The sequence below is a fragment of the Ambystoma mexicanum genome, chromosome 3q (assembly GCF_040938575.1).
Source record: "Ambystoma mexicanum isolate Mex_15411 chromosome 3q, UKY_AmexF1_1, whole genome shotgun sequence".
Lineage (NCBI taxonomy): Eukaryota > Metazoa > Chordata > Amphibia > Caudata > Ambystomatidae > Ambystoma > Ambystoma mexicanum.
The window spans coordinates 1,053,464,300-1,053,485,267 of NC_090926.1; the positions used below are offsets into that span (position 1 = coordinate 1,053,464,300).

Genomic DNA, 20,968 nt, shown 5'->3' on the forward strand with positions numbered 1-20,968 from the left:
CATTGGCAGAGCAAGTCGTTTTGACTCTTCTATAGGCATCAGACTGGCATTTGCCAGGGCCTGCCATCATATGTCCAGGTACTCGCCTCATTTGCTAGCTGTTGCCATCTTATGACCATGCAATGCCAACCTAGCGGTTCATATCCTATGCCTACACAAAAGCCACAACTGTTGTCTTTGCAAATTCCTGCTTGGAACGTTGTCTGGATAGGCATGGTGACACGTGACCACTATGTGTAAATACTATTGTGTGTATCCTGGCAATGGAGACCGAGGCACAACCCATGTTGCTAAGCTCGGGGGCAGTTTCCTAATGGAGTCCGAAGCCCACCGTGCACATTGTGTTGGGACTATGATACTCCCAGGCTACCTTTTTGGGCTCCTGAGCCGGGCCACCTGTATTATGCTGTTAATGACGGGGACAGCGTTTTCTTTGACACCATTGCTTCTTTATCTTCTATAAGGTATGGGGTGGGGCTCTGCCAGCCATGCCTGTGAGGGCTTCAAGACCTTGGCAGTCTACTTGCAGTCCCATTTGTCACCCATAGTGTCTGGCGAGGGGACCATTCGAGTTTGGCCAGCAGCCTACTCAGAGCCAAAGATATGCTCGCTATCCCTGACTCATGGCTTTTGACTCAGCTGTCTTCCCTGTGCCAGACTGCGGACACCCTGCTAGTCTCTTGGCGTAGCTTATCTGAGCGTACTCTCCTCTTTTGCAGGTGCGGCTCCTGGCGGACCGCCATGGGCTAGCTGTGCACCTGGACGGGGCCCGCGTGATGAACGCAGCAGTCGCTCTTGGCGTGGCACCAGCTCAGATCGTGCAGCACTGTAACTCTGTGTCCATGTGTCTATCCAAGGTAGGTCTAATACCTATTAACTTGTTTTCCACCTGCTTGATACTACGTATAACGCTGTATTACTCTATGAAATATGTATCTATTGCATGTAATAAGGTATATCCCCTTCAATATTATCTACCCTGGCAACATGTTCTACTCCTCTCATTCAGCCTAACCCCCTCTAATATTATCTACCCACACTAACAGACCCTGCCTCCCGGGGAGTGGGGCTGAGGAGCGGGGAGGGTGGGAGAGGAGAGTCTCTAAGTTCTGGGTCAAAGAAGGCGAGCCAACCCTTTCTGGATGGAATGGTGAATGATTGCTAGCACCACACCTAGTCTTAACTGCAAGGACAGCAATGCCAATTAACCAATCCACTAACAACTTCACCTCTCTGCATACACCTCTCAAACGGTAGCCAAACACAACCACAAACCTACAGCACAGCAACCCACACCGACTGTAAAACACCCCAAGCCCAGGCAACTGACCCAGCGGGCTGAGGCTGCCAACAGCACATCACTGCTCTCTTGCACTTTTCCACCTTACTCCCACTAACTCATCCCTGCTCTTCCCTTTTTTCAGAGCTGCCAAAGCGTCAGGGGACCACTCCGCTGGTGATAGTGCGCGGTACAAATATCCTTTAACATTAACATTACCATATGTTTGCAGGGATTACCTCTCAGTGGGCTTCCTCCTTTTCTGCAAAAACATTTATTTTTTAAATATAACTATATGGCACATTTTAAAGTCAATTTCTCCCAGTGTTGTGGCTGAAGGAGGATATGTGTTAGCAAAAGGGCACTACCCTCCCGCCCCCAGATAGACCTGGCATCGCCTGCATCCTGCCCCGCCTGCTTCATGCCCCTCCTGCATCATGCCCCACCTGCACCCTGCCCCGCCTGCTTCATGCCCCACCTGCACCCTGCCCCGCCTGCACCCTGCCCCACCTGCACCCTGCCCCGCCTGCATCATGCCCCGCCTGCACCCTGCCCCGCCTGCATCATGCCCCACCTGCACCCTGCACCGCCTGCTTCATGCCCCTCCTGCATCATGCCCCACCTGCACCCTGCACCGCCTGCTTCATGCCCCTCCTGCATCATGCCCCACCTGCACCCTGCCCCGCCTGCATCATGCCCCGCCTGCACCCTGCCCCGCCTGCTTCATGCTCCGCCTGCATCACGAGTAGGATAGGCCAGCCAACCTATAGTACAATGCCACAATCATACGCCCCTGTCCCCATGTGGATTCATTCTTACCTGTAGATGTGTAATTAGGTATTAGGGATTCACATTGGACAAGTGTCATGATTAAACATTCATAGGATTTGAGGACCCCTTTTCACAATGTAGTCTTTTGAGAATCAGAGACCAAAATTAATAGGTTTTGAACACCCTCTTTGCAAGCAATGGGGGGTTTGCACTAAATGCCATATTTAGGAAAGTGCTTATTAAAAATAAATTTGGCAGGCAAAATTGATTATACCTTGATAGAATGTATAGACTATATTAGAAAATGGGGCTTCCAGATTTCTCTCCAGCAATGCATCTGGGGCAAATTAGTCACAATTGGGAGTTTAGGACACTGCCCAGTAAAACTATATGATTGTACCCTTTTCCACAATGCTCAGTCTCCGCTAAACAACGCGTAGCAAGGAAGACACAAACAGCTTGGTACTAACTTTCCCTCCTGTGGAAAACCAAGCGCTTCATCTAAAAAAACAACATCAGTTCTGCTGTTGAATTCATTGACCCGCCCCCCCCCCACCTGCACTTTTGTAAGTTGTCACTGGAACTACCCTGGCACTACTGAGATGTGTCCTGCATGCAACAACAAGACTCATCAAAAGAGTCTGCAAATTCAACCTCATCACCCGAACCTCATTGAACTGCACCGGCTCTCACTACAAGCACGTCCCATCTTTAAATCCAGCTGCATAATCTACAAGGCTGTGGCCTTGAAATGCCCAAGCAACCTCACTGAGAAACTCAGCATCTCTGGAGGCTTACGATCCACCAGCAGTAAAGACATTTGCAGACTTGAACTCTGCTGGTGAAGGAAGTAAAAACCCCAGAAGTCAGGCCTTCTCGGTCTACGTCCCAAGGCTCTGTAACATTCTCCCTGCCAACATCACACTCGCCCCCTCGCTTCTACAGTTCAGGAAGGAGCTCAAAACCCTCCTCTTCAATTAATGGCTCCCTGGAGCAATTGTGTACCTTCCATCTCTGTGTGGTATTACTCCAGGCAGGCGTTCCAGTAGGCAGACGCAGCTTCTCCCTTCTGGCTTCTTCCTGGTGTTCCATGTCTGACGGAGCTGGTACTCTTTCCCCTGTCTTCCTGTGGGGTTTCGGCTTTAGTTCCTCATTGCGCTGCTCGTTTGCTGTTCAGTTATTCTCCACTGCTTGAGACTATTGTGGGCCGGTCTTCTCTGGACTGTGTTTTGGCTAGGCTACACGTATATCCACCACACTGGGTGTGGGCTTGTTTCTCTCTGCCACACTTTCCAGGAGAGCTCTCTCCTCCTCTGCAACGTTGCAGGAAACTCTCCTCCTCTGTTTTAGTGTTGGTTGGGTCTTTATGCTCCCCGCTGCCGGGGGATGCGTCTATCTGCCGCTCTCTTCTGAGGCGGTGACGGGGCCTGTAAAAGGTCAGAACCCATACAAGCCGTTTGGCAGGAAGTTGCAAATGATTACACAGTTTAATTTCCATATAGCCAGCAAAAATATTAGGCTCTTGAGAGAAGGGAGGGAAACTTATATCCTTGTTTAGGGATTGCCTGTCCTTTAAGGGGTAGCCCATTATCGACCTCCAGGACCAGCAACAATGTTTTTGGAAGGACTGGACCAGTTCCTTATAGATATTGGTAGTAAACGTAAGGAACTACTATGCCTGGATGGTTTTAATATCTGGGTAGAGGATGTGACTTCCCCAGAGACTAAGGAATTATTGGAGATCTTGGATTCCAAAGAGATAAAATCTTTGGTAAACTCACCCTCCCACATTCATGGCCATTGCCTTGATGTATTGTTATATAGAAGAGAATTCATATATTTCTTGGATAAACTCTCGGTCTCTTGGTCTGACCATGATGCCAGAATATTTTGGTTGGTATCAACTGAAAGACTACATGAGGGGAAAGACAACCGTGCGCCTACCCAATTTCGTAAATCAAAAGATGTTTTGAATATATCAGGGAATGAATTAAAGCATGCTTTTGAGCAAATTGATCCCTCCTTGGCTTGTGAAGAATTTTGTAATGAAGGGATGGAGATCATGGATCATATGTGTAGACAAGGGGCCCCTTTCCACCAAGGTAAGCCTAAGAAAGTGTCCAATCCGTGGTTTTCGCAAGAATTATTCACAAAAAGGAAACAGCTTAGATTGTTGGAGAACAAATGGAGGAAGAGGCAAACTCGAAATATTTTAGAGTTGATTAAAACTACTCAAAAGACCTACAGAAAGGCCATCTTCTAAGCTAATTCGAAATTCTTAATTAATAAGATAGGGAAAGTGACAAACAGGCCGAGAGAATAATATTATGTTATTGCAAATTTTGTGGAACCTAGCTGCGCTATAGCTTCTTTGGAAGCTTCCCAAATACAGGCCGACGCATTCAATTCCTTTTTTGTAAAAATAATTGAAATTATTAGGGAAAAAGATTGCAAAATCACTACCTATTATATCCGAGAAGCAAGAGTACGCCAGTGGTGTTATTAAGCCGGATGGTTTACTAGTCCGAAAGCCATTAACATTCACAATCATTACGGAAGAGACTGTATATTCTCTGCTCTCTAAATTGAAACTGAGCAATAGCACCCTATTTGCAATTCCTTTGTGTGTAGCAATACAATTGGCGTCAGACATCTCACCCTTCATAACAAATTTTGTAAACAAATTCTTTGCTACAGTAATTGTACCGACAAACCTGAAAAAGACAGTGGTTACTCCACTCCTGAAGAAAGCAAAACTAGATCCCACGATCCTGCAGAATTATCGGCCAGTGGCAGGATTGCAGAGGCCTATTAAAATTCTCGAGAAAATAGTAAGTTTACAATTACAGGAGTATGTGGAAAAGGAGGTACTACTGGATTCTCTACAATCATGTTTTCGACCTGGATTCGGTACAGAGACAGCGCTATTGACAGTTTGGGATGTCCTTCTTGAGACGGCTGATCAAGGGGACATATTGCTCCTTATCATATTGGATTTATCTGCTGCATTCGATACAGTGGACCATAATATTCTGCGGAGACGTCTTAGTGAGGATGGAAATGTCTCTGCGCAAGCTCTAGAGTGCTTCTAGTCATTTCTGACCCGCCAAGAACAAAGAGTCAAATTTGGATGATTCCTCTCGGACTCCTTTATGCAGACTTGTGGTGCTCAACAAGGTTCTTCACTCTCCCCTCTCATTTTTAACTTGTATGTAAAACCCCCTATTAACATCTTGAGGCAGAATCAAGTTAAATTCCACTCGTATGCCGACGATGTGAGAGTGGAGAGATCGGAGGAGACGGTTGAACTGGTGGAATGCTGCTTAAAGGAAGTGCAAGCATAGATGTGTGCAAATCACCTGAATGCTAGCAAGACAGAGGTAGCATTGTTTCTTTCAGTGGCATGCTATTGTTTTACTGCCTGGAACTCCGTCTATGGTAATGCTAGCATATATTGGTGCAGCATGCGTGGGCATGCATGGGCACAGCCAGCATGAAAATGTTTTATATACTAGCATATGTTGTGGTCAAAGGCATAATGAAAATGCTTTGGAAAACTGTCCTGGGCACTGTTGGTAAATTGCATCTATTGGGGTTTTCCATGTGCTACCATACAAAATTGATTGCAAACACTGGATTTTCAGCAGATTTTTCATAGAAAGTGCTGTAAAATGCACCATTTTAACGCATAAATGTAACACGTTGTTTGGTTCGGGCTCCCTCGTTACGCTCGGGCATATTAGACACATACAATTACACCCCACCAGTCACCACTGCTTTCTAGAGACAGGAAGGTGACATGGAAAGTTGTGGGAGGGACTCAGTTGTGCAGTATCCTGGCACGGATACAGTCTGTAATGTCTACCTGCATCTCTTCTCCTTCTGTGACGCAGGGCTTGAGTGCTCCCGTTGGAGCCGTCATCGGTGGCAGCCGGGAGTTCATCATGGAATGTCTGCGAGTAAGGAAGGTTCTGGGTGGCGGAATGCGTCAGGCTGGCGTCCTTGCTGCTCCTGGGCTCGTGGCACTGGCTCGCGCAGAGGAAACCCTCCGAGAAGATCATCGACGAGCCAAGAAATTTGCTAAAGGTAAGAAGTAAAGGTGAACTAGCCCAAAAAGCGTAGGATGACATGATTTGTGATTGCTGAATGGAAGTCATGCGGGATCATTAGATGGGATGGGCAAACTGTGCGATGGTGGCAGAGGCGTAGCCAGGATTGCCTCGGACGGAAGTGGGGCCTGAAGCCGATTTACTTGGTCCTACCGCAGTGACATTAACATCTGTAAACGCCCGCACAGTGCTGCTAAGTGGGCATTTACAGATTTTGGGTGGGCCTTGCCCGCTCCGGCCCTATCCTGTCTACGCCTCAGATGGTAGGATGCGGGTGGAAGCCCTGAGTAAATGCAGGATGGATAGAAGTGCTGATTTTTGGTCAAATGGAAGATGAGCGCTGAATTACAATTGGGGTCCACCCCTCTCCCAAAAGAGTTTTTGTAAAGTCACGCAAAATGCCTGCTCGCCAAAGTAATGTGATGGAAACCAGCCAGTGGAAAATACTTGGGTCAGGGTGGACTTACTCTCCCCCGCTCCCTAAGTTATGATAACAGTTAAATGTCAATGGATATTTGTGCCGGGCACTATCACCACCAGAGTGGTCCCCTGGTGCTCTGACGAATCTGAAAAGGAAAGGGGGTCGGAGGAGGTGAGTTAGTGGGTCCGAGCGGGAAAAGTGCAAGAGAGCAGTGATGTGCTGTTGGCAGCTTCCGTTCGGTTACCACCGTTCGCTCAGATTGGGTTGCTTTCGGGTCGGTATCCTTCGTGTGCGGTTGTGCAAAGCTGTGTGGTTTGTTTTGTTTTTGCGGTGTAGTGGAGTTAGTGCGGTTTGTTGTGCATTAAGGCTGTGGTTGTGTTTGGTTAGAGCTTGAGAGGTGTATGCCGAGGGGTGAAATTGTTAGTGGGTTGGTTATTGGTCTGGCTATCTAGAAGTGATGTGCTAAATGTCCACGTTCTTTCTAGAAAGATTTGCATAAATCTATTGAACTTAGGAGTGCACACATGGTGTATGAAAATACTGTCACGTTTGGAGAGGCCAATTAAGTCCAGATGGAACTCTTTTAAAAGTAATCATTGTTAGTTGCAGTGCATTCAAATGGGCAACCTCTTTGGCTGACACAGATGAGTAAGCCTTCCAAGAGTGAACATTGGGTGATAACTGGATAGGCACATGTGTACCCGAAACACTCTCAGACCGCGTCAATCTGTCATCACCTACCTCCCCCCAGGGACCATCTTTGCCTTCTTCCAAGACACAGGGCCTCATTACGAATGTGGTGGAAAGGCAACAATGACGCCGGTAGTGCTACCAGTGCCATTGTTACCTCTCCGCCACATTACGAGTTCTGTTTGCCGGTGCCGGACTGCACGCGTGGTCTGACCAGAGGTGCAGACCGGCACCCTCTAGCAGAACTCGTGATTGCACTGGCACCGTTATTAACGGTGCCGGGGCAACCATGCTCCCAACCCACATTCTGCCCTATTGGGCAGAATGGGGATCGGGAGGCCGGCCATACCGGCACCCGCAAATGCGCAATTACCGGCTCATTCATCTCGTAATGGGCCGGTAATGGCCCAATTCGCGAGTGCCGGGGCCGGTAGCGAGTTTGGCGGTAGCCGTGCCCTTAGTAAGGGAACGGCTGCTGCCAAACTTATAATGAGGCCCACAGACCTGTGAAGTAACCCTACCCCTTTCTGTCTATTTGTTTCCAATGCTTCTGATGCCAAAAAGGCTGGCTTTTTGTGGAACTTCACGCATGCTTCACCTCATCTATAATAAAAGCCTGCATCCCCATTTCAAACCTTGACTAAAAGCATATGACGTAGTTATGTTTTTCATTGTTGTTTATCGAAGTCTTGAAAGATCAGTTGCGAAACTCAGTGCATATCTTTAAGGCTTGCAGCATCACTTTGCATTCTGTATGTGTAGTCTTTTTGTTAAGGATGGAGAAAACAAAACTACGATCATGCTCATTTTGCAAAACATAACAATTTATATATGTCCGTTCGGTTTATAATGTGATTTTTGCACATTGAAGGTCATCTAGAGCATTATTTCAGCTCTGTAAAGCGATACGTTAATGGATATTTGCATCAGAGTTGAAGGCATGTGTTCACTGTGCCATGTTTGCCAAAAGTGGGAATCCATGTATAGGTTTGGTGCTGTGGGGGATGGAGCCCGGGTGCAATATATAAGGGTTTGTGTTTTGGAGAGCTAGGACGCCGCGTTGTGGGAAGGCAGGGCCCTAGGTATGTAATTCGCGTTGTGGGATGCGGGGAGGAGAGGCGACAGGTACGGGTTTTGTGGTGTTGGGTGACAGGACGCAAGTTATGGGTTTTGTTTTGAGAGGTGGGGCAACACCACAACAGTTATGGGCCCCCTGCTTGGCACTGACTGCTCTACCCATTAATTCGCTGCATACATGGCAACATTTTTCAGCAGCTGGGAGGGAGATATTCTCACAGAAAGCGGGAGAATACAGGTTTTCCCATTGGCTTGTATTGGGGTTGGAATTATTTTCAGAGGGAGAAAGTAAACATAGCAACATTTTTGTTGAAAAAAATTGGCTGTCTCCTGCCTAAATTGGGAGGGTTGGCATGTCTGTCACCCGCTGCCACACCTCTATGTCACGCTTCCCTCAGCGCCATCTTCTTCTTCTTGGGATAGCACCTCAAGGGAGGGATGATGTTGCTGTTAGTCACCCTTGTCAGCCGCGCGCCTCTGCTAAAGCTCCTCCCACTTCCCAGTGTCCCTCACACACTGAAGGAGGAACCTGCACTGCTTATCCTCGCACCCTTGAGGTGAAGCAAAGCGGATATAATCTTCACTGACGCCCCGATGCTATTCATGCGCATCCTGGCTATTAGCAATTCCTCTGCAGCCTGAACTTTTCACTGCCATCATACAGTGATCCACTGTTTTGGGCTCCCGCATGCCTCACCATTTGCAGATGTGACTGCACCCATCTTAAACTTCCATCCTTTCACACCTGCATGGGCCACTCTTAGCCGATTCAGAATAGTTTCATATCTGCGTGGCAACTCTGCATACCCCACATCTCTTCCACTGAGCCCCCCCTTCCCCTTCCTGCTGGTATCCCATCTGCTCTGCCGTTCCCCCTTAACTCCGCCTTTCACCACCACCTGAGCCCCAGACACACTTAAGGGGATCTCTATATCCACTACCTCCCTAGTTGTGGCCTCGTACGCAGCCCTGTCCTCCAACTTGTTTCCCAATATCCCACAATGACTGTGAGTCCATGCCAACTCAATCCCCATTCCTCCCACCGTGTATTTCCCCAGCTGCTGCCTAATACACAACATCTTTTCTATTGCTGTCCCATTCCTTTATAGCTTGCAACGCAGTCTGCGAGTCCACAAATACCACCACTTTTGCCATCCGTTTCTCCCTAGCTCTAACCACTGGCAGATTCACTGCAATCAACTCTGCACAGTATATGGAAACAGCCTCGCCTTTTTACACTCCTCTTCCTCCTTAAAATAGCAGGCATACCTACTTTGTGCCCGTCGGGGTCCCTGGATCCATCGGTATACACGTGTGCACCTACTTTACCCCCCACATACCCATGGCATACCCAATATACATACCCAATTACCCATGGCAATTTTTTGATTTCCCCTATATCATCCTTCTTTTTGACCACATTCTCCACGATCCGTAGCACCTCCACCCCCAGAAGCTTGACTAACCTATCAGCATGAAACCCAAAGGTCCCCCCCTCTACTCTCCCAGCTTTCACCTTTGTACACATCCACTATTGCCTGCGTCTCCTGAATAGGTGACTCCGTACTTTACTGTTTAGTTAAGGCATCCGCCTTGCTGTTGCTTTTCCCTGGACGGTAAGTCACTATGACATCGGATTCACTAAAATATTGAGACCAACGTAATTGTCTAGGACTCAAGGTCTTTACAGTCTTTAAATACTGTACGTTTTTATTATCAGTGAGCACACTTATTTGGTGATGAGCTGCCATAAGGTAATGCCGCATTCCTGGAAAGCAGCTCTCATAGCCAACAACTCCTTGTGCAGTTAGTGAATAATTCTGCTCACAGCTAGTGAGTTTCCATGAAAGAAAAGCCACAGGATGCATAACTCAGGGTTTCTTTGATTGGAAGTATCCGTTTCAACCTGGAACGCTTGATCCAGATCCGAATGCAGCAAGATGGGCGCTTCTTCAAGTCTCTAAATGCTTTCGCGGCTTCCTCATCCCACGCAAAATGAGACACCTTTCTGAGCAACCGAGTGATCGGGGTGACTGTCTGAGAAAAGGTGCCAATGAAGCGTTGATAGAACAGTGGCGGCTGCTATAGCAGGGCGGCCGGGCGCCGCCCCCCCAAAAAAGAAGGAGAAAAGAAAGAGGAAGCTAAAAGAGATTCAATCTGAGAACTTCTCTGATTGAATCTCTTTTAGCTTGCATTTCCTTTGCCAACAGCGTGGGGGCGCTGTGGCAAGGCAACACTAACAAGGGCCAGGCCCGCTGCTTTCACAGCGGGGTGCGTCCTGTTCTACGCCTCCTTCTTCAATAGTGGAGTGCATGGAGCTTGTAGCTCCACGCACTCTACGTAAGCCCCCTTAATTAGGAGGCTGGCGGGGTGCTTCAGGGGTAGCCCCGCCAGTCTAAAATGTGCGTAAACAGCGCACTAGGTCCTGTCATCCCTCATCACTGAAATTCCCTCCCGTCCCCTGCATGGACACAGTAATGTCATTGGCAAACAGCCAATTACATTACTGTATCTATGTGCTGGTGCAGGGTGTGTGGGTGCGCCTGCGCCACCTTCACACTCTCTCCCTGCCTGGCCTTGATTCTTTCTGGATGACGGCGTCATGAGAAGACCACCACCACCAGCCCAGCAGAGACGGCCTGGACCCTGGTCCACGAGACGAGTTGCTGGCGGGTAAGTAGTGGTCCACTCCCAGAAGATGTTGTTTGTGTTTTGGGCCGGGGGGTGGCGGGGATGTGGTCCAGGTCCACGGACCACAGCCCCAATCAGCAACACTGGAAGACGTGTGTAGGCCAGGGCCTACGTCTTTCAGTGTTGCGGACTGCAGCGCCGTCAACTCAACTTGGGGGGGGGGTGCTGTGTCTCACTCATTTTGAGTCGAGTCTCCGACGGGCCTTGGTGATAGCGGGCCCGGGCCCACCTACCACCAAGGCGGGGTCCGCCTGGCCTGGGCCTTTAACCCCCGGTCCGTGGGCCAAGGCCACGCGGACAGCAAGGCCCGGGCAGACGTGCGTGATGCTACTGCCCAGTGCGGGCCGCGTACAAGTAAAAAAATGTGCCGTTTTATATTTTCTGCATTTTTCGACAAAAAATGCCGAAAATATAAAACGGCACAACTAAGTCACCAGGGAGAGCCAGAGCCCTGGCAGCGTGAGGGAGAGGCCTGGCCTCCTGGCACAGTGGCACCACCACAACGGCTGGTGCGGTGCCACTGCCTGGTGGCCAGGCCTAGCAGCATGGAGAGGTCGCATGCGTCGCGGGCCGCGGCTGTGATAGAAGTTTGCAAACCGCAAAAAGGATTGCACATCCTTCACATATTGTGTGGATGGAACTGCCTTAACCTTTTTGCTATCCATCACCACCCCAGAGGGGATGAGAATGAAGCCCAAGAACTCCACTCTTGTAGCATGAAAAGCTCATTTTTCCAAATTGGCTCATAACTTGTATTCTTGCAGGCACTGAAGCACTGCTTTGACGTGCTGAACATGTTGTTCTAATGTCTCAGAATACATCAGCATGCCATCAATGTTAATAATTACAAGCACATCAATGTAGCCTCTCAAAACCTCTTGCATGAAATACTGGAAGGCCGCAGGTGCATTACATAAACCAAACAGCAATACCAATTATTCATACAGCCCAAATCTGGTTTGAAACGCTGTCTTCCATTCAGCTCCCTCCACTCGAATCAAATGGTACGGCCCTCTCAAACCTTAACTTGGTGTACACCACTGCTGCTTTCACTTGGTCCAACAAAACAGATCTAAAAGGCAATCAAAACCTTTTCTCTATTGTAACTTCATTCCAGGCTCGATAGTGAATGCAAGTCCGTAACGTGCCTTCGTTCTTTGGTTCGAATAAACAGGGACGAGGGTACTGGAGACTTAGAATGTCGTATGAATCCACATGTCATCAATGTATTGTCGCAAATGTTAGTCATCTTTTTCAGTAAGTGTATATATTCTGCTACAGGGTCATTTCGCATTTAGTTTGATGTCTAGAACACAATCGTAGGGTCTGTGTGGTGGTAAAGACTCTGCTTTCCCCTTATCAAACACTTGAGAATAATCACTGTACACATCCGGAAGTATAGACTCCACTGCCACATTGCTAGACTGGCTTACTACACCTTCCACCAAGCATGTAGTGGGCACTGACATGTCACGTGGGCCGGTCTTGCACTGCTTAGCGTTAAAAGACAAAGTACGTTCATCCCAATCTATTGTCGTACTATGGGCTACTAACCAAGGCATGCCCAATCTGGGGGGCTGCAATTAGGTCAAATGTCAATATTTCTTCATCGCCTGGTAAACGCAGCATGCAAACAGGCTGAGTTTGAGTAGTGCTAGAACCTGGTGTTAGACTTGATCGTACCGGTTCAGTTACTGCCTTAGATTGTATCAGTATTCTCCGTTTTCTCGCCAATGTGATGTTTAAAAAGTTGTGTGCGGCCTCCGAATCCACCATGGCAGGAACGGTTTCCTTTGTTTTCAGAAAAGTCTAGTTCTTAGTACATATAAATGAGGAGTCTAGTTCTGCACAGTGTTTGCAATAATGTGTGGGAACTCTCGTGATATCTGTCTCGACAAGGTCTCTGTTGCCGAGCAGATTCTTTTCCCGCCTCTGTCTTTCGCTTGGCGGAACTGCGCAACGGCGTGTTTGGCCAATTTTGAATGTAATGACCCTCCTTGCCACAGTACAGACATAGACTGTTTTTACGTCTTATTTCTTTTTCATCTGAGGACAAGGGCCCACGTATACTCCCGATATGCATTGGCTCTCCCTCAGCTTTTCAAGTGATTGGTTCTCTCCCCTTGTCTAAATGAATGACGGGTAATACTTCAGGTCTCTTCTTTCCCCCCCTTCTTAGAGCCAAATCTATCAAGGTGCTTCATCAATCTGGTTGGGGTTCCACATGAACTATTGCATCGTTCAAGTCTTCTTTAAGACCCTGATAAAACAAGAGTGATTGTTTAGGCTCTGGCCACTCAGTTTCCACTACTAGCCTATTAAACTGTGTCACATAAGTTACTCGATCCGTAGTTCCTTGTTGTAATGCCAATAATTCCTTGCAAGTGACACATTCCTTCGGTCATCAGCCTGCTAAAATCGATAGTGAACAGGTCCCTATCATAAAATAACGAGTCATTCTTTTGTACAAGTGGTATCGCCCAGACAGCCGCATCACCTTAGAGGGAAGAGATGACCAAGGCTGTCCTGCCCTGTATTGACTCAAAAGCAGCAGCCTTACATAAACAATGTAATTGACATTGGGTCAAAAAGGCTGTGTCCTTCCGCAGATCCCCTCTAAATGGTTCAGGCGGAGCTAAAGATACACTTAACGGTTGCTGCACCACTACCATATTTGGTCTGGTCGTTGGAACTGGTGGGGGAGCAAACGAGGGTCTCTGCAAGGGTGTGCTTTGGGCCAGCAAACCATTAACCTGGGTCTGTAATGCTCAACCTGTATATCCTGTAGTGCATTAAGCACATCGACTAATGACGGAGAGGCTGACTCCCTTTGGCTTAGATTTTATTATTATTCCGTGTCGGGGGCTGGTGATTATGTAATGCCCGAAAGGGTGCACGTCACATCCCCTCCCTAACCACGGAAGCCAAATGGGGTACAACTCTCCCGCCTTGTATGTGACTGGTTCTTGCTTGGTAAGTAACAGGTCACCATGAGTCAGCCAAAGGGAGAGAAGAGGGTTAGGGAAAGGTTGTGGATTGGGAATGGGAAGTTGGGGAAACCAGAAAGAGGGTTAGGAAAACGTGATTGGCTAGGTAGGGGGAAGTAGAAAAACAACCATGTAAGTATCCTTGAATGGACACTACTGAAGAACATGTACCATTGTACAGACTGTCTGCACAACTCCTGTTCTCCAGATACTTGTGCGCATTTATTGTTTCTGCAATATTCCTGTAATACTAATACCTCTGTGCGGTCCTTATTTCTGTAGAATTCCTGTTATCCTGATATCTCCCAAAACCTATCAGACATGACCAGTGAATACAAACATACAAGCAACATGTAGGGATAACCACAACAAAACATAAAACATGAAGAAACATATATAATGGTAGCTGAATGAATGCTGTCGGCTGTCATCCAGCCACATTACAAAGCAAGATAAAGCAAATGGGAAGCAGACCTCCTATCAAGGTTAGGAACAAACAGATACATGGCTTCAGACTAAAAACTGCAATCCTCTGTACTCAGTGCTCCACTATGCTCAGAACTTCACTGTTATGAATTCCCATACAAGAATGGCGCTGTGCCGTTAGCAAAGACACGTGGATTTCAAGCTTTGACCCTGTTAACTTGACAAGGCCACTGGTGTATAACCATGCGGCATATAGACTTCTTACGCCATTGCACGTCAACATTACACTTTCAACATTGCACCTATATCAGGCTCTGGGAGCCTCCCGTGTTCCCCGCAGGTGTGCTGGAACAGGTGTGAAGGACTGGTTCGCTCGTTCAGTGCAAGTTGAGCAAACCTGCAGATACGAAGGCAGAGCGCCTTCCACACGCCAGCCAAAGGTTGCTGAGCCTCCTGTGGCTGAGCCGAAAACGGTAAGTCGCCGGGGAACCTTCCTCTGGCCTTTCATAAGAAAACGCTGTAACAGAGCTTCCGCTCCCCTTCCCATGCCTAAAGCTTCAATAACCAACACCTGGCATGGGCAGGGGCGGGGCTTATGTGCATGTCTCTGCCACACACGCGTAGCATGTTGCAGCCCATGCTCATGGTAAGTGTTGGTCCTGCCCGGTACCGGTCCCTAGAACAAAACATCTCCAGGGCTTATAAGCCTGTTTCTGGTGGCTTCTGGTGTAGTGGCCCCCATGAGTCCCCACAGCCCCACCTTTCCTGACAGATTTTGATCAATTACATTTTTATGATTACGTTTTGACCACAGAATAAGCTTTTGAGTTTGGGGAAAGAGGAATTTGAAAGAGATGGTCCTCTAGAAGGGGACTCGGTTGACGATCAGTCCTAGACCCACAATTATCAGAGTCTTATTCAGTTTTGTTATTGGTAAAGAATGATAATACACTCCTGTAATACCCAACTAAGGCTGGTCTGTTGATCAATGTCCATGGTATGATGGTACTGTAAGGAAGGAATGGTATCAACAGTAAGACAGACACAAGTGACCACAGTTCAAGGGTGTTTATTGAACTTCAACAAGGGTGTGATAAACGCCTACATAATCCTAAATCTACAGATGGGAGCAAGCTACGACCATCAAATAATAATAATGCAGTCCTAGTGGGGTCCTGTCAAAATAAAAGGGCCTATACTACAAAAATGCTAATACAGGTGACTCTCTAATCAACCTGGATCCCCCTCAGCCAGGTTCAGATCCCTGTTACACAACACTTGTTACTTTGGATCCCCCTCTTCCGGCATCATATCCCCTTTTCTAATGTTCAGAGAATATTCTTTCTCTGGTCACTCACGGTTCACCCCGGATCCCCCTCAGCCGGGCCCAGATCCTTCCTTTTTCCCAATTAGTCTCCCTCAGCTGGGCTCGGTCCAATTTCAGTTTGTATTAACTATCGAAGATTTTCGAATGAGCATACGGTTTTGCTTGACATGTTGCAGGACCACTTCGATTCCACAATTCCTTTTTGGCTTTGCCACCCTCAGTTGAATACTTAACAGAGACGTTCAAATTAGCACCCACGTGGTGCCGGACCACTCTGTATACGGTAGCTATCTTGACTTCAAAAGTTCAATCACTCCTTCGCAATTATATTTGCTTCACCCGTCACATACGCTTCACACACTGTTTTCTTCACATTTCTCCATAGAATGTTGCCACTTGCATCCTTGGTCCTAACACAGATCGGTCTGCTATCAGTTTCTCTGACTCACTGGTTGTGCTGACTTTACTGCCCCTGCTTTGTTGTAGGAGCCAAGGACAGTAGCATGGCAGCAAACGCTCCTCCCCGCGTAATGGTTTTCCTCTGAAAAGGTGAAGGGCACTTCCCTCCTTGCAACCCTCTCTGGTCTTGCCGTCTTTCTCCTCATATTAAACTGCCATCTTTGAACTGCTGCTTCCTCATGTGCTTTGCCTTGCTCAGATTGTGCCTTCGTGTTCCGCCTTGTATCCATGTGGGGAAGTGTGATGGGAGTCAGGTGTGTGTAATAATCAGTAATTGCCTGAATCTGCCTGGCCATTATTTTGGGGCATGTCAGGTATACGGCTCAGGTGCTAGTCCCTTTTCTCTCACAGTGAGCCGTCCGTGACAAAGTGTTTGTGTCAAGAAAAAGGGGGTATGGTTGAGTTCCTAAGTATCCTACCTGGTAGGGTGGGGAAAAGGTGTTACAGGGAAGGGGATACTGTGTCTCACTATTCAGTGTCTCACTTCCCGAAGACCCCTCATATAGGTGATTCCCCCCCACCCTGCAGTGGTCCTCCCCGAGGAACTTGATCCAAAAGCAATGGGCTTGTTCTGGCCACCTGGATGACAGAACCCGGAGACTAGCAGGTGAGACACCTTCAGGTTTCTCACCATGCTTAATGGGAATGTAAAGCTGAAAGCTTGCTTGAGCTCAGCTATAGAAGAGTAGGGTTTTAACTTTCCATCTGCTCTTCGGTGGGAGGTTTCTGTGGTGGACATCTTCTGGAATACAATTGCATAGTTCGGGGAAAGGAGGTCCAACCCCTAGGTCTCACATGCTTGAAGAGAGAAATACATTTACCTGGAGCAGAGGGCTTTAATTGGGGAGTGTCAGCTGATCTTATGCTGGCGATAAAGGTAGAAGGTCCATTAAGAGTTTTATGGGCCAGGTTAAGGGGCCTGAAGACATTTGTGGCCCTATTAGGAAACCAATAATGTCTCCTCAAAACTGGTTTCATGTGTTCCCTTTGGGTGTGTTGGTTATAACTCTACTAATCTTAATAATAACACTTCTAGGCAACGACCAACCAGTTGAGAGACGGCCCTCTCTCACGAAGAGCATATTCATGTAAACAGTTCTAGCCCCTATAAACAAATGTTGAATGACTACAGAGCTGAGTTTGGACAAGAACATTTTGAGCTGACGAAAAAAGCATGTAGAGCTAATGGTGGCATTAAAACAAGCATTCATGCCCCACATGGAGTCCAGAATGATCCAGGTTTCATCTGCATAATGATATAATAGGACACCTTATTACACGAACAAATCATGCGAGGGTTCATGAAGACAATACAAAGCAGGGGTGACTGGCAAGTGCCCTGCGGGATGCCACAGTGAACAATGGCTTCAGTGGATTCTAGAGTGTCTGTCACTCATAAACGTTACATTCCTTCCATAGTGCCTTTCGCACCCCTGCTATCCCATCCCACCCAATATAGTGGGAAGGGTTCAGGGTGGCCGGGAGTGTCAAAGGTGGCCAACAGTTCTAGAAGCATCAACATACTTATGCTATTCACAAATCAGGAAATCAATCGCTGTGCACTTGTGATGTATAAGCCAGACTGCCGATATACCAGAACGCCAAGCTTACTAGGTATATCACACTGGGAGCTTAATAGGAATGTCAAACAGGAAACTTCATTGGCATGTGAAGCTTACTTGGAATACCGGCCTGGCAGGTTACTGGGGAGGTAAAAATGGAAGGTTACTCGGAAGGCCAAACTATGAGCAGTCACAGATGAGAGATCAACAGGCATCTGAAACCCAAACATCTGGTCATCTTTGGTCCTAATTTTTAGGAAAATAAACAACCAACAGACATTAGGTTTTAACTGAGGTCCAACGGGATGGGTATTATTGTGTCACAATATATACAGATGTTCTGTATATATTGTGACATGGACCTCGGTCGTCCTTCTCTACCTTTTACCAGGTCTGCCTCCTTGATGGAAAAACCGTCATGCATAGTATTTTCAATTGGTATTGTCCTTTGATTTTTGGTGGTCCTTTCTTAGCTGTTGTTGATGTTGTCAGGATTTGGCATGTGTTCAACTGGACTCACATACCAGGTACCCCTACTGGGTACCCTTAGGTGTTCTGACTAGGTATGGCATCAGTAGCACAAATGGTAGGAACCAAAGAGTATTGACATCCCTTCAGTTTCTGGTGGCTACAAGCAGATGCTACTGGTGGGCTTTCTTGGTCTTCGCTTTCAACCACTAAGCCTTCCAACCACTGTACAAACTTCAGGATTAGGTTTTTAAATACACAGACTCACTCTTGACTGTGCCTCCTTCCTCCACTTTTCCACCTCTTGTCTCCCTTTCTGCTTTTTTCTTTTTTTCATTTTGCTGCTCAAGTACATCCACTGCCTCTCCTCCTTTCCCCCTTAAGTCTCCCTCTTTTCCACAATATAGCCCCTCTCTGTTGCTCACTCTTCTCTTTTCCATCTCCTCTGTTCTTCATCTTGTTGCTGTTCTTCTTCTCTCCTTGACCTCTTCCAGCTAAATCCCTCTTTGACCTCTTCTCCTCCTCCTAGGTGTTTGCCAAGGTTTGGTGGGGAAAGGCCAAGTTGAAAATGTTTATGGGAGAAAAGACCAGAGTTATTTCGGAAAAATAATCTTCGGTCTTTTCTCCCTCAAACATTTGGATCTCTGGCTTTCAACCCTGATCCTCTCAATATCCTCTCAATATCATGGCATTGGGTATTGCTTAAACGAACTACTGATTCCCCAAGTAGCAGCAGCGACTGCAGTTGGTGGTGGATGACCCATGCCTTCACTTGTGCTTAACATCTTTCAATTATTCTGTCCATCTCTGCAACTGTTCGTAAGTGTTGGTTTTTCGTCTACTCTATCTTTGTAAGCTTTCAATGTTCTGCCAGGTGCGGGACCCTGCAACAGGGAGAAAGCATGGTATTTGGTTCAACCAGTGGTGCTCCCGTATCAGTTTCTCACTAAACCAGGCGTCCCTATTTGTGTTAAGGGGCTCACAGATACCGGTGGATCTGTGGGCAACTTTGATCTCACTGCAAATCTCTGTGGTTCCGTCAAGAGTTGCAATATATGCCGCCTGGCTCCCACATCACTGAGTGGGTGGAGGTGCCTGGTCCTCCGCGTCACCACATACCCATTCTCTAGTCTCAAGCATGGGACTTTGTCACAGAGCTTCTAGAGAATGTTACACTTACTGGAAATATCAAACTGGGTGCTTGCTATGAATGTCAAACTGGCAATGATAACGTCACTTTTGAATTCAGCCTGGGAGCTTATGCAACCCCTTTTGTTTTTCACTGACAGCACTACCTGAAAAAACACAGGCGATCAGAATATGAATATGATATGTTAAGACACCCAGGCTTTCTGTTGAAGTCTGAGTCTTGGCATGTGGGATCCCTGTGAGGAGACCCTATCATATGACCTCCTTTTGGTCTCCAGGAAACTACCCTAATCCTGACGGCTGGGATGATGGGATAATTGTAGACATTGGTCAATTTCCACAATTGCTGTCTGAGGGGCAATGCCTCTTCTGCTCACAGAGGAACACTTGTAGGAATGGACCTTGAAGTAAGTGACCACTGCCACTAACGTTTCCAAGCCTTTACCTCTCCCTAATAATCTATTATCATACAATGGCTGACCTCAGCGTGGCTGGGAGGTAAGTGTGCTCTTGCACTGCCCATGTGCCCCACACACCCATTTTTTGCCATTTTGGCAAAAGTTATTAATTTCCTTTTTTTAAGTGTAAACACACTTGTAGCACTTGCAGACTCCATCCCCACCCCAACCCCTAGCTCCTTTCTAGTCTCTGCAACATGCCTGACTCCCTCCCTGCCCCAGCTCTGTGATTGGACCTCGTTGCCTACTCAGGACAGTCTCGAAGGGCAGCCCTCCGGCCCGGGCAGCCCCATTGGCTAAGAGTCTCAAGGCAAAGAGCAGCTTCCGAAGAAGCAGCTCCAGTTAGTGTTTGCCCGTGTTTTCCTGGGAGCCCTTCAGCCGTCAACCAGCAGTGACTGATATGGTAAACGTGGTCTAGGTCAGGGGTACAGTCATTACTGCACTTCACTAACTACCCCACCTGTCTCATTACCTAATATCCTACTCTCCCAGGAACTCAGCCTACTTGTGCTTATTAGCCATAGTCAGCATTTACCCCACTTGTAGAAGGTAGCTTTTCTGAATCTATCCTCAATGCGTACGGTTACCATTCTGTAACGCTCACCTGGTATCCACGGGGACGTCACTCAGCCTGTTCTGACCTCTTACGACCTCGAACCCTTCCCTGGAGGCTATTCGACTGGAGACTGGGCCTGAAACACAGGATAGGTAGAGTTTAACTCCCTATCGTCTCTGTGTGCTTGAACCCCTTCTTCCCCGGGATCCAACCCTTCCCTTTGATCCACAGCTCACCTTGTTTTCTTGGATAGTGTGCTCTCCGTCCTGCTTTCAGCGCAGGGATATGTTGATTGATGCGGGCTCGTTGCTGCCTAGTTACTTCACTGGCAAGAGTCCGACAGGTAAGTATAATGAGTCTTTTGAACAGTTCTCTAACTTCGTTCCTTTCCTTCCTTAGATGATGGCCGGCGTCCGGGGATGCTGGCATGCTGCTGAGATGAGTAGCGTTGAAGGTGAGTGAGAGCACGATCTGCGATGCACCCCTTTTGTATTTGCATTGAACTGAGTTATTTTTATGTGTCTTTTAGGTGCCGCGA

General features: G+C 47.6%; 1 protein-coding gene across 2 annotated transcripts in view; it reads left to right on the forward strand.

Moving 5' to 3' along the window:
* Positions 1 to 20,968, forward strand: part of LOC138583209 (uncharacterized protein R102.4-like) — a 137,109-nt gene that overhangs the window by 78,307 nt on the left and 37,834 nt on the right. For both annotated transcript variants that reach the window (XM_069655245.1, XM_069655244.1), the window contains 2 exons: positions 720 to 857; positions 5,944 to 6,136. In XM_069655245.1, the coding sequence (XP_069511346.1) occupies positions 720 to 857; positions 5,944 to 6,136 (331 nt within the window). The remainder of the gene's footprint in view (positions 1 to 719; positions 858 to 5,943; positions 6,137 to 20,968) is intronic.